This window comes from Procambarus clarkii, chromosome 36 (genome assembly GCF_040958095.1).
Source record: "Procambarus clarkii isolate CNS0578487 chromosome 36, FALCON_Pclarkii_2.0, whole genome shotgun sequence".
Lineage (NCBI taxonomy): Eukaryota > Metazoa > Arthropoda > Malacostraca > Decapoda > Cambaridae > Procambarus > Procambarus clarkii.
In genome coordinates, this window is record NC_091185.1 from 4,313,169 (window position 1) to 4,328,831 (window position 15,663).

Here is a 15,663-nt window from a genome sequence, read left to right on the forward strand (position 1 = left end):
AGAGAGAGAGAGAGAGAGAGAGAGAGAGAGAGAGAGAGAGAGAGAGAGAGAGAGAGAGAGAGAGAGAGAGAGAGAGAAAGTTGCATATCAAACAGAAAAACATAGATAAAAACAAAAATACGGAGAGTCAGACAGCCAGACGGTCAGACAGATAGAGATAAAGATAGATACAAACAAACTCATAATATCCATGTTTGTTTATCTTTCATGAGTGTAACTTATTTTTTTTTTCTCTCCGAATATGGATTCTCATAATTCCTACTCATTTTCTCTTTATACGGAAAAAAACTAAAAGAAACAGAAACCACATATAAAACTCAAGTCAGATTACACTATAGAATGAAAAAACAATATATAACAAAAATTTAGGAGTAATCATGTCTGAATTTGTGCCTTTGAAGAACAAAGTAAAGAAGCCTTACATGCATTCATTCATTCACATACATTTCTAACAAATGCAAGAAAAATGACAGGTTGGATAAGAAGAACCTTTCACACTAGGGATGCTACACCAATGATGATACTTTTCAACACACTAGTGCTCTCTAGGGTGGGTTATTGTTGCACACTAACAGCTCCATTCAAAGCTGGAGAAATTGCTACCCTGGAAAGCATGCATATATTTCGGCTTTGATTGTGCACATAGCTGGAGAAATTGCTACTCTGGAAAGCATGCATATATTTCGGCTTTGATTGTGCACATAGCTGGAGAAATTGCTACCCTGGAAAGCATGCATATATTTCGGCTTTGATTGTGCACATAGCTGGAGAAATTGCTACTCTGGAAAGCATGCATATATTTCGGCTTTGATTGTGCACATATGGAAGTTTATTCACAAACACAATAATATATATGGCAAGATATTCAACTACTACATTCTATACCACGGTTAAGGCAATATAAAGGAATGGAAACAAGGGGGTAAAAGGCACTTACTAAAGTACTTACTAAAGCACTTAAGAATCAGCGGTTAGTTTATCCTATTATCTTAAAACTACTCAAGTACTCTCCACACACACTTGAACTCTTCCCTAAGAAGTTATCTCAATTGGGAACATAGACTCAACCCTAATATAGAAAGGCCAATCACAGCCATTCTAAACTGAACAGCCACTTATCAACTCTGAAGCACTTGTAAGACAATAACCACTCACTTGACAAGTGTGTGTCTCCACTTTCACCTGAGAATTCTAAGTGTTCCCTCTTGAGATTATGAGATTATCTTGAGATGATTTCGAGGCTTTTAAGTGTCCCCGCGGCCCGGTCCTCGACCAGGCCTCCACCCCCAGGAAGCAGCCCGTGACAGCTGACTAACACCCAGGTACCTATTTTACTGCTAGGTAACAGGGGCATAGGGTGAAAGAAACTCTGCCCATTGTTTCTCGCCGGCGCCCGGGATCGAACCCTGGACCACAGGATCACAATCCAGCGTGCTGTCCGCTCGGCCGACAGGCTCCCTCACCTGGAGTGCTTGCTTGATACCTTGAGGAATGGTCACCTCTCATCCACCGTCACTGTGACAGACTCTTACAGTGCACAGTAGATGGGTGTTGACTCAACTCTAATTCGTGAGAATTATAATTAGGAATTGTTCATCTCTGTTCTCCAAGAATTCTTAATTTGATGAATTATTTGTCGGTAAATTGGCGTGGTTCATTATTCTCACCACCACCATGACTACCACCATGACCACCACAATCACCACAATCACCACCACATTCATCTCTGCACAAGACAGTAATGCCCTCCGAGTACAATCATTACTGCACACACATCCATCTTCAGCATGCATAGAAAGATTACAGGCAAGACGGAGAGATGTTGTATTTGCATAGCTTAAGAATGCCTTCATAAGTAAGGCCAGTTGTGTATGTCTGTGATCACACACACACACACACACACACACACACACACACACACACACACACACACACACACACACACACACACACACACTAGCCCCACTTGAGTTATTACAGTCTAAACTAAGCTGGTTGGGCACTGGTATTCCTGTTAATGACACACCTCGTAAGACTCTGACATCACTAAGACTTTGAGACTTTGACTTTGACTTAAGGCTAACTTAATACATAGAAATACATATCATTACTAAATTTTTATTGAAAATATCACGCCATCTTTACCATACACATACTAGTGTACAAATACATATTTATTAAACCAAAAACAGATCATAATTTTATAAGACAGTCAAAACTGTCTTGTGTTTATAAGACCGTTAAGAGTCTATTATTTCACTTTGCATCGTTACGTGGAACAATGAAGAGTCATTCAGTAATTAAAGAGGCAATTAGACCACATCTCTAACCCCTGGATTTTCTGAGTTCAAAAGGAAGGTTCGGCAGATAATATTTGCATAGTTAAGATCTGCAGTTAATCTATCTTAACTTATTGAAGCTTTCTTAACTTACTGAAGCTTTCTTAACTTACTGAAGCTTTCTTAACTTACAATACAATACAATACAATACAATTTTATTTAGGTAAGGTACATACATACAATAAATATTGACAAGGATTGTTTGACTTATAGGTAGAGCTAGTACATACAATGCCTACTGAAGCTTTCCATACATACTGTGAGTAGCTCTCACTTGCAAACTATACAAAATATACACAAATAATTCAAATTCAAAAACATTATTAATTTAAGTTTGTATATTTACAATTGGGTTCCTGTAGGCAATTTTACAGTAAATTGTTTAATGGAAAGTCATAATAATAGCAGTAGATGTGATATATGTAATTATACACTGAATTATCTAGATTTAGACTTAGACTTAAAAGCTATATTTATCAGTGATTTAACACCATTGTAATTGTTGTAGTAATTTTATTGTGCTCGTAATTAATTAATGGGATACCCGGGAGCGCCCGAGTCTCTCTCTTTCACCTTAAACACACCCCCTCTTTCCCACTCTCCTCTCTCTCTCTTTCTCTTCTCTTCTGGCCCTTCTCCTCTCTTTTCTCCCCCTCTGACCTTTCTCTGGCAATCTCCTCCCTCTCCACACACACACTCTCTCTCTCTCTCTCTCTCTCTCTCTCTCTCTCTCTCTCTCTCTCTCTCTCTCTCTCTCTCTCTCTCTCTCTCTCTCTCTCTCTCTCTCTCTCTCTCTCTCTCTCTCTCTCTCTCTCTCTCTCTCTTTCTCTCTCTTCAAACAACCTCCTGTCCTCCCTTCTTATTCCTTCTCTCCTCTATTCTCTCCCGGACATTCAGAAAACATAAATAAATCTACGGATTCGGCCAGCCACGTTTCACTGATTAAGAAGGGGAGTCTATTTTTTATGAGGACCGACAGGCCTAGCTGACCCCCGACTAACCTATGTCCGTCCCAAACCCCAAAGATTTTCACTGCAAAATTGAGAGAGACTGACCCCGAGCGTCTGGTCCTTCAGCATTACATAGGCAAACGGATATTATATTTTATATCTATAGATTGGATTTGGATGTGACTTGATTTATATATTTTCTATATCACTGCATGTTTCATTATTTGTATTTTCTGAATTTATTACTGTTATTGATGTCCAAGTTGAAATTACTTAGTGATTTCTATGGTGTTCTCAAGCATTGCAGTTGTTATTTAAAGCTGGAAATTGCACTCCACATTATTTAGGAATGTGTGATGATTTTTATCGAAAAGAATGTTGATTACTCATAGTGCCTAGATTGCAACTACGTGTCAAATGTTGTCAATCAGAATATGATATCTCAGAGACACTGATTGGTAATGTGTATGAGAGCTGGATGCTTCCTTGATCTCTGGCGGTCTGGTCCAAGCTTGTGGGACTGTTCTGTTGCAGAACAGTCCCATTCGGTCTAGACCAGGTCAGACCACAGGGTGTTTATAGGGAGAAAATACCCATATCACACACACACACACACACACACACACACACACACACACACACACACACACACACACACACACACACACACACATTGCAAGTAAGGAGTAAGTAAGGAGTAAGGAGGCATTTAGGGCGCTTTACACTGCCTACGTAAGGCCAGTCTTAGAGTATGCCGCCTCATCATGGAGTCCCCATCTGAAGAAACATATAATGAAACTGGAAAAGGTTCAGAGGTTTGCAACGAGACTCGTCCCAGAGCTACGAGGGATGGGGTATGAAGAGCGCCTGAGGGAATTGTGCCTTACGACACTAGAAAGAAGAAGGGAGAGGGGGGACATGATAGGAACGTATAAGATACTCAGAGGAATTGACAGAGTGGACATAGACGAAATGTTCACACGGAATAGTAACAGAACGAGAGGACATGGATGGAAGCTTGAAACTCAGATGAGTCACAGAGATGTTAGGAAGTTTTCTTTTAGCGTGAGAGTAGTGGGGAAATGGAATGCACTTCAGGAACAGGTTGTGGAAGCAAATACTATTCATAATTTTAAAACCAGGTATGATAGGGAAATAGGACAGGAGTCATTGCTGTAAACAACCGATGCTCGAAAGGCGGGATCCAAGAGTCAATGCTCGATCCTGCAGACACAACTAGGTGAGTACAACTAGGTGAGTACACACACACACACACACACACACACACAGATATTAGAAATAACTTTTTTAGTGTCAGAGTGGTTGACAAATGGAATACACTAGAAAGTGATGTGGTGGAGGCTGACTCTATACACAGTTTCAAGTGTAGATATGATAGAGCCCAATAGGCTCAGGAACCTGTACACCTGTTGATTGACAGTTGAGAGGCGGGACCAAAGAGCCAGAGCTCAACCCCCGCAAGCACAATTAGGTGAGTACACGCACACACACACACACACACACACACACACACACACACACACACACACACACACACACACACACACACACACACACACACACACACACACACACACACTCACACACACGCACACACATTTTTTAATGCATTTAAGAAGCAGGTTGTGGAAGCAAATACTATTCATAATTTTAAAACTAGGTATGATAGGGAAATGGGACAGGAGTCATTGCTGTAAATAACCGATGGCTAGAAAGGCGGGATCCAAGAGTCAATGCTCGATCCTGCAGGCACAAATAGGTGAATACACACTCAAACACTCCATATATAGCTTCAAAACTAGAGCTCTCGTAGCACTGTCGGCTTCGTTCTTGACTCACAATCGGGGATCCCGAGTTCGATTTCCTGTCGGGACAGAAATCATTAGGCACGTTTTGCTTCACCTGATGCCTCTGTTCACCTAGCAGTAAACAGGTACATGGGAGTTAGGCAACTGTTGTGGGGTTGCATCCTGGGGGGGAGGGGGGGGGGGGCACGTCAGTAGCTTGACCTTAAGGGGGACCTCGATACCAGCTTAACCTATATACATACACAGGCTGCCTGTCCCCTGAAAAAAACGAATTGTAAACTGACCAATAGTCACTGCATAGACAACTGGCGAAAATGAATACAGACACACTAGACTTTAACTCACTTAAGTGCAAGGTCATGGAGAACAGAACAGAATTATAATACACAATATACAAAGAGAACAGTGAACAACAGCTGGTGAACATGAGAATAACATTCAGGAACCTCCATAAAATTCCTTTTAGAACACCATGGGGGCCAGCGTATATCGGACGTTTGAAGTGAGCTTCCAGTGAGCGTTTTAACCTTTGACCACCGCGGGTCCGAGCAGTGTAAGCTTAAGTGTTGTCGGTAAGCTTCTAGCGTAAGGCCCCGCGTTTCTAAAAGCCCAAAACGATGTCTTGAGGAAGATCAAGCCGCCTGTTGCAGGTCGCCTGTTGCACGTCTCCTGTGGCAGGCCGCCTACAGTCTCTTTCGCCCTGATGCTACTGTTACCTAGCAATAAATAGGTACCTGAGAGTTAGACAGCTGTTACGGGCTGCTTCCTGAGGGTGTATGTGTGTGTGAAAATAAATATATATAGTTAGCTAGTAGTTAGTAACAGTTGATTGATTGACAGTTGAGAGGCGGGACTAAAGAGCCAGCGCTCAACCCCCGGCAAGCACAACTAGGTGAATACAACTAGGTGAATACACATTCATACAGCAGAAATAGTATTGAATAAAAGTTCCATCAGCGAATATGTATCGATTAATATCCCAAACAGCCAATACAAATTAAGCAATTACCCAAGAGATTACGCTATTACAACGAAATATAAATGGCCACTAACGTAACAATATGTCATAAAAAAGAGGAACAGCCAATGACAGGCCGCCACAAAAACTCAACAGCCAATGACAAGCCGCCACAAAAACTCAACAGCCAATGACAGGCCGCCAACAGCCAACAGATAGCATATGTAGCCAAACATTTTTCAGCCAATAAAAAAATGTTATATAATATAATTGGCTAATAGAAATGCGGTATATGGCAAATCTAACCAATGAGGACACGCTAAATTGTTCTACAGCAATCAATATTGTATCTCCACACACACACACATGTAGCCAGAATTCAACCCATTCTCGCACTTTCTTATAGTCAATATTGACTTATTAAATACGTGCATATGTGACATACTAATTTATTGTGAATATTTTAGTTTATCTCGAAAAGCTTCATACAAAACACCGACCTTACCTAACCTTCTTAGTATGTTAAGATAAGCATCTTATTGCTTCGTAATTACAATTATTACTTAACCTATACCTATAATTGGTTAAGTAATAATTGTAATTACGAAACAATAAGATGCTTATCTTAACATACTAAGAAGGTTAGGTGAGGTCGGTGTTTGCTATGAAGCTTTTCAAGATAAACTAAAATATTCACAATAAATTAGTATGTCACATATGCACGTATTTAATAAGTCAATATTGACTATAAGAAAGTGCGAGAATGGGTTGCAGATTTGCACTTCCTGGCTTGGTATGCAAGTTCCGATTTGCCTAACAGGCAGATTGATTTTCATTATTTTCAAATATTTATTTTGCAATTGGTCTATTCCACTTAAAATTTATTATATTATTAAGAACATGAATTACTGACTTAGTTAAGCTAGGTTAGGTTAGGTTAGGTTAGGTTAGGTTAGGTTAGGTTAGGCTAGGTTAGGTTAGGTTAGGTTAGGTTAGGTTAGGTTAGGTTAGGTTAGGTTAGGCTAGGTTAGGTTAGGTTAGGTTAGGTTAGGTTAGGTTAGGTTAGGCTAGGTTAGGTTAGGTTAGGTTTTAATAAAAAAAAATCCAAACAGACTGAACTAAAGGTATTCACAATGCTTTCTAGTTTATTTGACTAATACGGCCTGCTGAGGATTTTAGACAATTTCTGATCAAAAAAATTGTTGATTGTACTTAGGTACTTAAAAACCAAGTTCATATTCAAAATTTTCAAAGTGTGAGAGAGAGATTTGTATAGTGATAACTTAGCCAAAAACTTACACTCTCAAAATTTTAATATCAGTTAATATATGAACATATTATATATATCTATATATGACAATGTCAGACCACGGAGGAAAAATGAAACAGGAAATTTCCTTAAGTACTTTCGTATATTAAATACATCTTCAGAAGGTCCTTCTTCTTCAGAAGGACCTTCTGAAGATGTATTTAATATACGAAAGTACTTAAGGAAATTTCCTGTTTCATTTTTCCTCCGTGGTCTGACATTGTCACATTCTTAATCACGTGTTTATTTTCGTGATATACACACATATATATATATATATATATATATATATATATATATATATATATATATATATATATATATATATATATATATATATATATATATATATATATATATATATATATATATATATATATATATATATATGAACAAAGGTACAATTTTTATTTTAAATTTTTTGATGTCCTCAGAAAGAGAATGAGAAAGAGAGAGAGAGAGAGAGAGAGTGTGTGTGTGTGTGTGTGTGTGTGTGTGTGTGTGTGTGTGTGTGTGTGTGTGTGTGTGTGTGTGTGTGTGTGTGTGTGTGTGTGTGAAAAGAATTATGAGCATAAGAGAGATATTAACACAGCTTAAATAAGCTTAAAATTAAAATAATTGAAGAGAGTAAGCCCAGCCCCCAACCAGCCAGTGTTAATCAACCATATAGAGCAGCGTGCACCTAGAGGGCCATGAACAAAGAACAAATATTGAACAAAATAAACAATGGATAACGAGGGTACCATGAACAATGTGGAGGAGGGGGAGGGAGAGGATAAAGCGAAGGAACTATGAATAACGAGAGCCAGCAGAAGCAGATATTCAGAAAGAATGGATCTCAAAATATACATTTACGCATGGTATTACGAATTCATCACTTAGGTGTGATGGGAGCCGGTCGGCCGAGCGGACAGCACGCGGGACTTGTGATCCTGTGGGTTCGATCCCAGGCGCCGGCGAGAAACAATGGGCAGAGTTTCTTTCACCCTATGCCCCCTGTTACCTAGCAGTAAAATAGGTACCTGGGTGTTGGTCAGCTGTCACGGGCTGCTTCCTGGGGGTGGAGGCCTGGGCGAGGACCGTAACGCGGGGACACTATAGCCCCGAAATCATCAAAAGATAACCTCAAGATAGGTAAACTCATCACTCATCGGCTCCAGACCCATGGGTGGATGGGTGGCAGTAAGGTAACCCAGTCACATAATGGGTACATGAGTTGTATCTCACTGAACTCTAACTAATTTATTTTGTTGTATAACTGCTGCTGCATTAATTTGCCTGTTTTGCAAGATGAGTCCATCCACTGGGCGGCTGTGGGAAGCATGCAGTGAGTCCATCCACTGGGCGGCTGTGGGAAGCATGCAGTGAGTCCATCCACTGGGCGGCTGTGGGAAGCTTGCAGTAGAATAGTGAAAAAGAGGCGGGCTCAAGAGCTGAACACACACACACACACACACACACACACACACACACACACACACACACACACACACACACACACACACACACACACACACACACACACACACACACACACATGCGGCCCCAGTATGGAGCCCGTACCTTGTCAAGCACAAGACGTAGCTGGAAAAAGTTTAGAGGTATGCCGCTAGACTAGTCCCAGAACTAAGAGGCATGAGTTACAAGGAAAGGCTGCGGGAAATTGCACCTCACGACACTGGAAGACAGAAGAGTAAGGGGAGACATGATCACTACCTACAAAATTCTCAGAGGAATTGACAGGGTTGATAAGGATAAACTCTTTAACACGGGTGGTACGCGAACAAGGGGACACAGGTGGAAACTGAGTACCCACATGAGCCACAGGGACGTTAGAAAGAACTTTTTTCAGCGTCAGAGTAGTTAACGGGTGGAATGCATTAGGCAGTGATGTGGTGGAGGCTGACTCCATACACAGTTTCAAATGTAGATATGATAGAGCCCAATAGGCTCAGGAATCTGTGCACATGTTGATTGACAGTTGAGAGGCAGGACCAAAGAGCCAGAGCTCAACCCCCGCAAACACAACTATGTGAGTACACACACACACACTTTATATATATATACATATATATATATATATATATATATATATATATATATATATATATATATATATATATATATATATATATATATATATATATATATATATATATATGTATATTTATATATATATATAGTGTGTGTGTGTGTACAAGCTATTGATTACACGAATTTATGAACAACTACGGAGCTCTGATGAACAAAATCAGTTCACTGGAGCGGAGATGATGTCTTGAACAGAATTTAAGTTACTGTGAAAGAGTTCTGTTCAACGAAGCACTGGAGCATAAACCCATATGTGTACAATACTGGAGCTTCGAAGTCATGTATGTACAACACTGAAGCTTTGAAGCCATATGTGTACGCTAAACACCTGATACCTGACACTGTACGTAACCCTTTATACCTGACACTGCACGTAACCACTTATACCTGACACTGTACGTAACCCCTTATACCTGACACTGTACGTAACCCCTTATACCTGACACTGTACGTAACCACTTATACCTGACACTGCACGTAACCACTTATACCTGACACTGTACATAACCCCTTATACCTGACACTGTACGTAACCCCTTATACTTGACACTGAACGTATCCCCCTTATACCTGACACTGTACATAACCCCTTATACCTGACACTGTACATAACCCCTTATACCTGACACTGTACGTAACCCCTTATACCTGACACTGTATGTAACCCCTTATACCTGACACTGTACATAACCCCTTATACCTGACACTGCACGTAACCACTTATACCTGACACTGTACGTAACCCCTTATACCTGACACTGTATGTAACCCCTTATACCTGACACTGTATGTATCCCCTTATACCTGACACTGTACATAACCATTTATACCTGACACTGTACGTAACCCCTTATACCTGACACTGAACGTATCCCCTTATACCTGACACTGAACATAACCCCTTATACCTGACACTGAACATAACCCCTTATACCTGACACTGAACATAACCCCTTATACCTGACACTGTACATAACCCCTTATACCTGACACTGAACGTAACCACTTATACCTGACACTGTACATAACCCCTTATAACTGGCACTGTACGTAACCCCTTATACCTGACACTGTACGTAACCCATTATACCTGACACTGTACGTAACCAATTATAACTGACACTGTACGTAACCCCTTATACCTGACACTGTATGTATCCCCTTATACCTGACACTGTACATAACCATTTATACCTGACACTGAACGTAACCACTTATACCTGACACTGTATGTATCCCCTTATATCTGACACTGTACGTAACCCCTTATACCTGACACTGTACGTAACCCCTTATACCTGACACTGTACGTAACCCCTTATACCTGACACTGTACGTAACCCCTTATACCTGACACTGTATGTATCCCCTTATATCTGACACTGTACGTAACCCCTTATACCTGACACTGTACGTAACCCCTTATACCTGACACTGTACGTAACCCCTTATACCTGACACTGTACGTAACCACTTATACCTGACACTGTATGTATCCCCTTATATCTGACACTGTACGTAACCCCTTATACTTGACACTGAACGTATCCCCCTTATACCTGACACTGTACATAACCCCTTATACCTGACACTGTACGTAACCCCTTATACCTGACACTGTACGTAACCCCTTATACCTGACACTGTACGTAACCCCTTATACCTGACACTGTACGTAACCCCTTATACCTGACACTGTACATGAACCTGATATCTAATACTGTCCATGTATCTGCCTGATCCTGTATCCATTCTTTAATTTTTCGCATCATAGACCCATAAGAGCTGTATTTGAATAAGTATTAGGCCTAAATCACTATCGGTACCAGTCGGCCTATAGCTGAAGCTTGTATCCGGTCCTGTACCCCTTTTCCTGTACCGGGGCTCGAACCATTGAACAAGAAAATCACACAAACAAGGCATCTGAACATGGATTCGAGGTAAACTTACTGTTTTCCAGTCCTCCTCTGATCTTGGGTTTGCTGGCAGACGCCCAGCACACAGCTGCACACAGCAGTATGGACAGCAGCAACAGCAGGAGCAGCAGCGGTACTTTGGTGTTCCTTGGCATCCTAACAAGGCGTTTGGGTCGTTTCACCCTATTATCCTGTGGCACTGGCGTTAGGTAGAGTCAGATAATGTTCTTTGTCAGGTCCAGTGGGCCTACTAGGAACTGTCAGTGGTATCGTTAAGGGTGGTTTAATTGGTCCCTGGTCGTTAAGGGGGTTGGCTTCAACGCCCCCTGATTGGTAGAGGGAATGGCTTCCACTGATCCAGTCTATTATTGCACAAATTAAGTTTTGTTTCTAGGGGTCAGCCTCTACTGACAACCTGATTTTTCTAGGCTATTGTGTGATGGACAATCACTCACGAAGGCATCATAATTTTTTGGCACTTTCTCATCTCGTGTTCAAGTCAGATGAACTGGTTCTTGAACAGTTTTAGACAGTCGATTAATATTATTCTCACACGATGAGCTAAGCCAAACTCATCTGTGATATATTTTAAACAGGCTTGATATCTACAGTCAATGATATCCTCTTCCAATTTGTTCATAGGGGACTCATTCAATGTTGAACATCTGATTAAGCAACAGTTTGACTCATTTGCGTGAGTCAAAGGTATCTCGCACTTGGGTGAGTCAAACTACTTCGCACTTGGGTGAGTCACTATGATGAATACGACGCAAACTGGCTCAAGGCACCAATTTTAAGTATTTATAACAGTCAATAACGACAAATTGGTCAGCATAAATTACCCTCCTAATGGTCGTTACGGAAGTAGTCAACAGCGCGATTATCCAGCATGGCAGAACTCATTATAATATAATGTAGCACTTCTATTGCCAAAGGCACTCACTTCACTGTCAGTAAAGTGCTAACTTCCGCCTACTTAATTAGTGACTGTATGAAAGCACTCAACCACTTAATTCTCACTTACCTCTCCCACCAATCACCGTTCACTTGTGCCGTAAGTAAATCGTTTCATCCAATGAGAATTATATGAATCGTTCACAGTCTTAAAAAATTATATTGTAATTATCAGATATTACACTATAATTGTTTTGCTGTCTCTACATGATACATTTGACCTTTAGAAACTCATTTAGAATTTGAAAAGAATAAGCATACTTTCGTGCGAAAATATATAATTTTCTGTTTTCAACTTTTCAATACTTTCTATATCGGGAAGGAAATATTCTGAAATTTTCTCATTATATTTTCATCGGTGCATTAGTTTTGTCTATATTGTTCAACTCGGGCCCCGTGAACACAGGCTGAATGTTCATACGTGTATGAGCATTCATACATGTATCTTCAGCATCCACAAATATCATTTACTATTTTGCCAACCACTGTCTTAAGAAAATCATAAATCACTTATTCTTTGGGTGAACAATTAGGCAAATAAACATGTCGTTTTCATAAGTGCAATTCAGTTCTTGATTCTCAAAAAAATTCAATATTAGAGAAATGCCTGAAAATTTGACATGAATTTTCAATTCGATTTCAGTGAGAATGTATTATTATTTATTGGGAACCATAAAGTAGTTTCAGTAAGGATTGAGAACCATTGTCAGCGATGGATGTGTGTGTGCGTGAGAGAGAGAGAGAGGGGCCAGGGAGAACGCAGCACCGCGCAACCTTCCCACTCCGCTGCTCAGAGGTAACTGAACCTCTCGTGGGTAGCTAAGTCCCTTTTGGCCGTCCGCCGCACACTGTATCGGTACTGTTTTATTGTTGTTGTTGTGGTAGTGGGTGTGGTGGTGTGGTGGTGGGTGTGGTAGTGGGTGGGGGGTGGTAGTGGGTGTGGTGATGTGGTGGTGGGTGTGGTAGTGGTGGGGGGGTGGTAGTGGTGGGTGTGGTGGTGGGTGTGGTAGTGGGTGGGGGGTGGTAGTGGGTGTGGTAGTGGGTGGGGGGTGGTAGTGGGTGGGGGGTGGTAGTGGGTGTGGTAGTGGGTGGGTGTGGTAGTGGTGGGTGTGGTGGTGGGGGCATCGAGTCACCTCATTGCTTTTGCTAATTTTTCTCACAATGTTCATACATTTATCTATTTTCCCCAATATCATTAATATAATATGTGGTGACGCCCGTTATTTCCTAAGCTTAAAAGTTTACAGTTTCAGCATTAAACTGCAACTGGCAATCTTGTTTCTATTTCATGCAGACGCAACACTGTTGTGAGTTTACACTGAGAAGTAAACAATCAGTGTATACTCCTGTCAGTGTACATTATTTGATAAATATAAGCATGAAGTGGAATACACTTCTGAGGGCAGTAAGGAGAAGAGTCACGTCAATACAGGGGATCTGTGAGATGTAATGTATGCCTGCTGCTGTCATGGAGGGTGTTAATAGATAGTAACCAGCATGCGGAGCCACCACGGCTATAAGGCAAGCGATCAATCCAGGAGTTGTTGCAGCATCGAGAGACGCTACATCTGATCTGTCTTTGATGGGGCTGTCCCTGCTGGATTGCTTTCAAGCTTCAGATGGGGCTGACCCTGCTGGATTGCTTTCAAGCTTCAGATGGGGCTGACCCTGCTGGATTGCTTTCAAGCTTCAGATGGGGCTGTCCCTGCTGGATTGCTTTCAAGCTTCAGATGGGGCTGAATGAAGTGTTGAGACTATGAAAGAAAGCCACTTAGCTGTGTATAAAATTTATTACGCAGGTAATACGGGATGATTTCTTTTACTTGATTATTGGATGCTGAGGAGACAGGGAGGTTGACACAGTCATCTGAGTGACGGGCACCAAACTGTCTGCCTACAAAGAACGTCGCATTTCGATCGTATGCGTCACATAAGGCCAAAATTTGCCGTACTTGAAAATGGAAGCGGCTCGCGAAAGTGACGTACTGTCCCGTTTTCTGTTTTAGGTCCTCTGGTGGGTCAAGATAAGAGACACTCTTAATTTACGGGTTTCTTGACGTTGGGAGACCTTAGGAGGACGGACTTGATGAAAAGGCTGACGACTTGTCTAACATGGATTTTAGTAAGTAGCCATATTCCATATTCACCTAGCTGGGGGTGATCGTGAGCTGTTGAACATCTCAGAAAGTAGGTTAAACAGGAGAGGGACAGGCAGTTAATAGGTCGTAAATTTACGACCCCGGGGCGCGAAAGTGTTAGCTAATTAGATGATATGCAGAACATTGTGTGTGCATTGATGTTCTTCACTCCGCTCATCCATCGTCTTCAAGTCAGTGATATTCTTGCCAAGGACATTGACGATGGCCTTCGATACAAAAGGAGCTCCTAGGAGAGTGCTGTCTTCAGCTTTAGTTATATGAATATCAGGCAAAACATGTCTTACATGACGACATTTCGACATCTTTAATGGCTAAAAAGAAGAGAAGATGAAGGGGAGGGAGGTCACCCTGTCGGACACCTTCTCGGGAGTCAATTTCATCTTCACCAGATTAAGGCTCATGTTCATGTTCACCAGATTAAGGCTCATGTTCATGTTCACCAGATTAAGGCTCATGCTCATGTTCACCAGATTAAGGCTCATGTTCATGTTCACCAGATTAAGGCTCATGTTCATGTTCACCAGATTAAGGCTCATGTTCATGTTCACCAGATTAAGGCTCATGTTCATGTTCACCAGATTAAGGCTCATGTTCATGTTCACCAGATTAAGGCTCATGTTCATGTTCACCAGATTAAGGCTCATGTTCATGTTCACCAGATTAAGGCTCATGCTCATGTTCACCAGATTAAGGCTCATGTTCATGTTCACCAGATTAAGGCTCATGTTCATGTTCACCAGATTAAGGCTCATGTTCATGTTCACCAGATTAAGGCTCATGTTCATGTTCACCAGATTAAGGCTCTTAATGTATCAAGAATGCATACATGGTTAGAGGGAAGGGAAATGATGGTGTACAACATGGAGTAATGAACATAATAAATTCTTGCCAGGTAGAAAGCCCTCGTGAAATCCAGCTTGACCAGGGCCTTTTCGCCTGTAATGTTAGCAATGAGCTGTGTGTGTGGGCCGCCTCACACCCTAGGGGAATGCGGAACCCCATGAACAAATCCACAAGAGCCGCGACGAGGATTCGAACCTACGTCCGAGAGCATCCCAGACGCTGCCTTAATCGACTGAGCTACGACATGGTATAAGAATTGCAACCAGAAATTCTAATGAATTTATTTGGATCCTGCAGTCTCCCCAAGCTTGTGT

At 41.3% G+C, this 15,663-nt stretch overlaps 2 protein-coding genes across 2 annotated transcripts in view; both read right to left on the reverse strand.

Moving 5' to 3' along the window:
• LOC123748296 (uncharacterized) overlaps positions 1-13,127 on the reverse strand; it is a 44,274-nt gene extending 31,147 nt beyond the window's left edge. Inside the window, exon 1 of the mRNA XM_069336490.1 lies at positions 11,428-13,127. Within this exon, the coding sequence (XP_069192591.1) occupies positions 11,428-11,548 (121 nt within the window). The 5' untranslated portion in view covers positions 11,549-13,127. The remainder of the gene's footprint in view (positions 1-11,427) is intronic.
• Positions 13,128-14,817: 1,690 nt separating this feature from the next.
• LOC138371558 (uncharacterized protein MAL13P1.336-like) lies at positions 14,818-15,291 on the reverse strand. Its single transcript, XM_069336441.1, has one exon. The coding sequence runs from the start codon at positions 15,289-15,291 to the stop codon at positions 14,818-14,820; it is 474 nt and encodes a 157-aa protein (XP_069192542.1).
• Positions 15,292-15,663: the final 372 nt, after the last annotated feature.

What these genes read in the sequence shown, in the direction of transcription:
- LOC138371558 (XM_069336441.1), bottom strand. Translation starts at nt 15,291, where the DNA reads ATGAACATGAGCCTTAATCTGGTGAACATGAACATGAGCCTTAATCTG.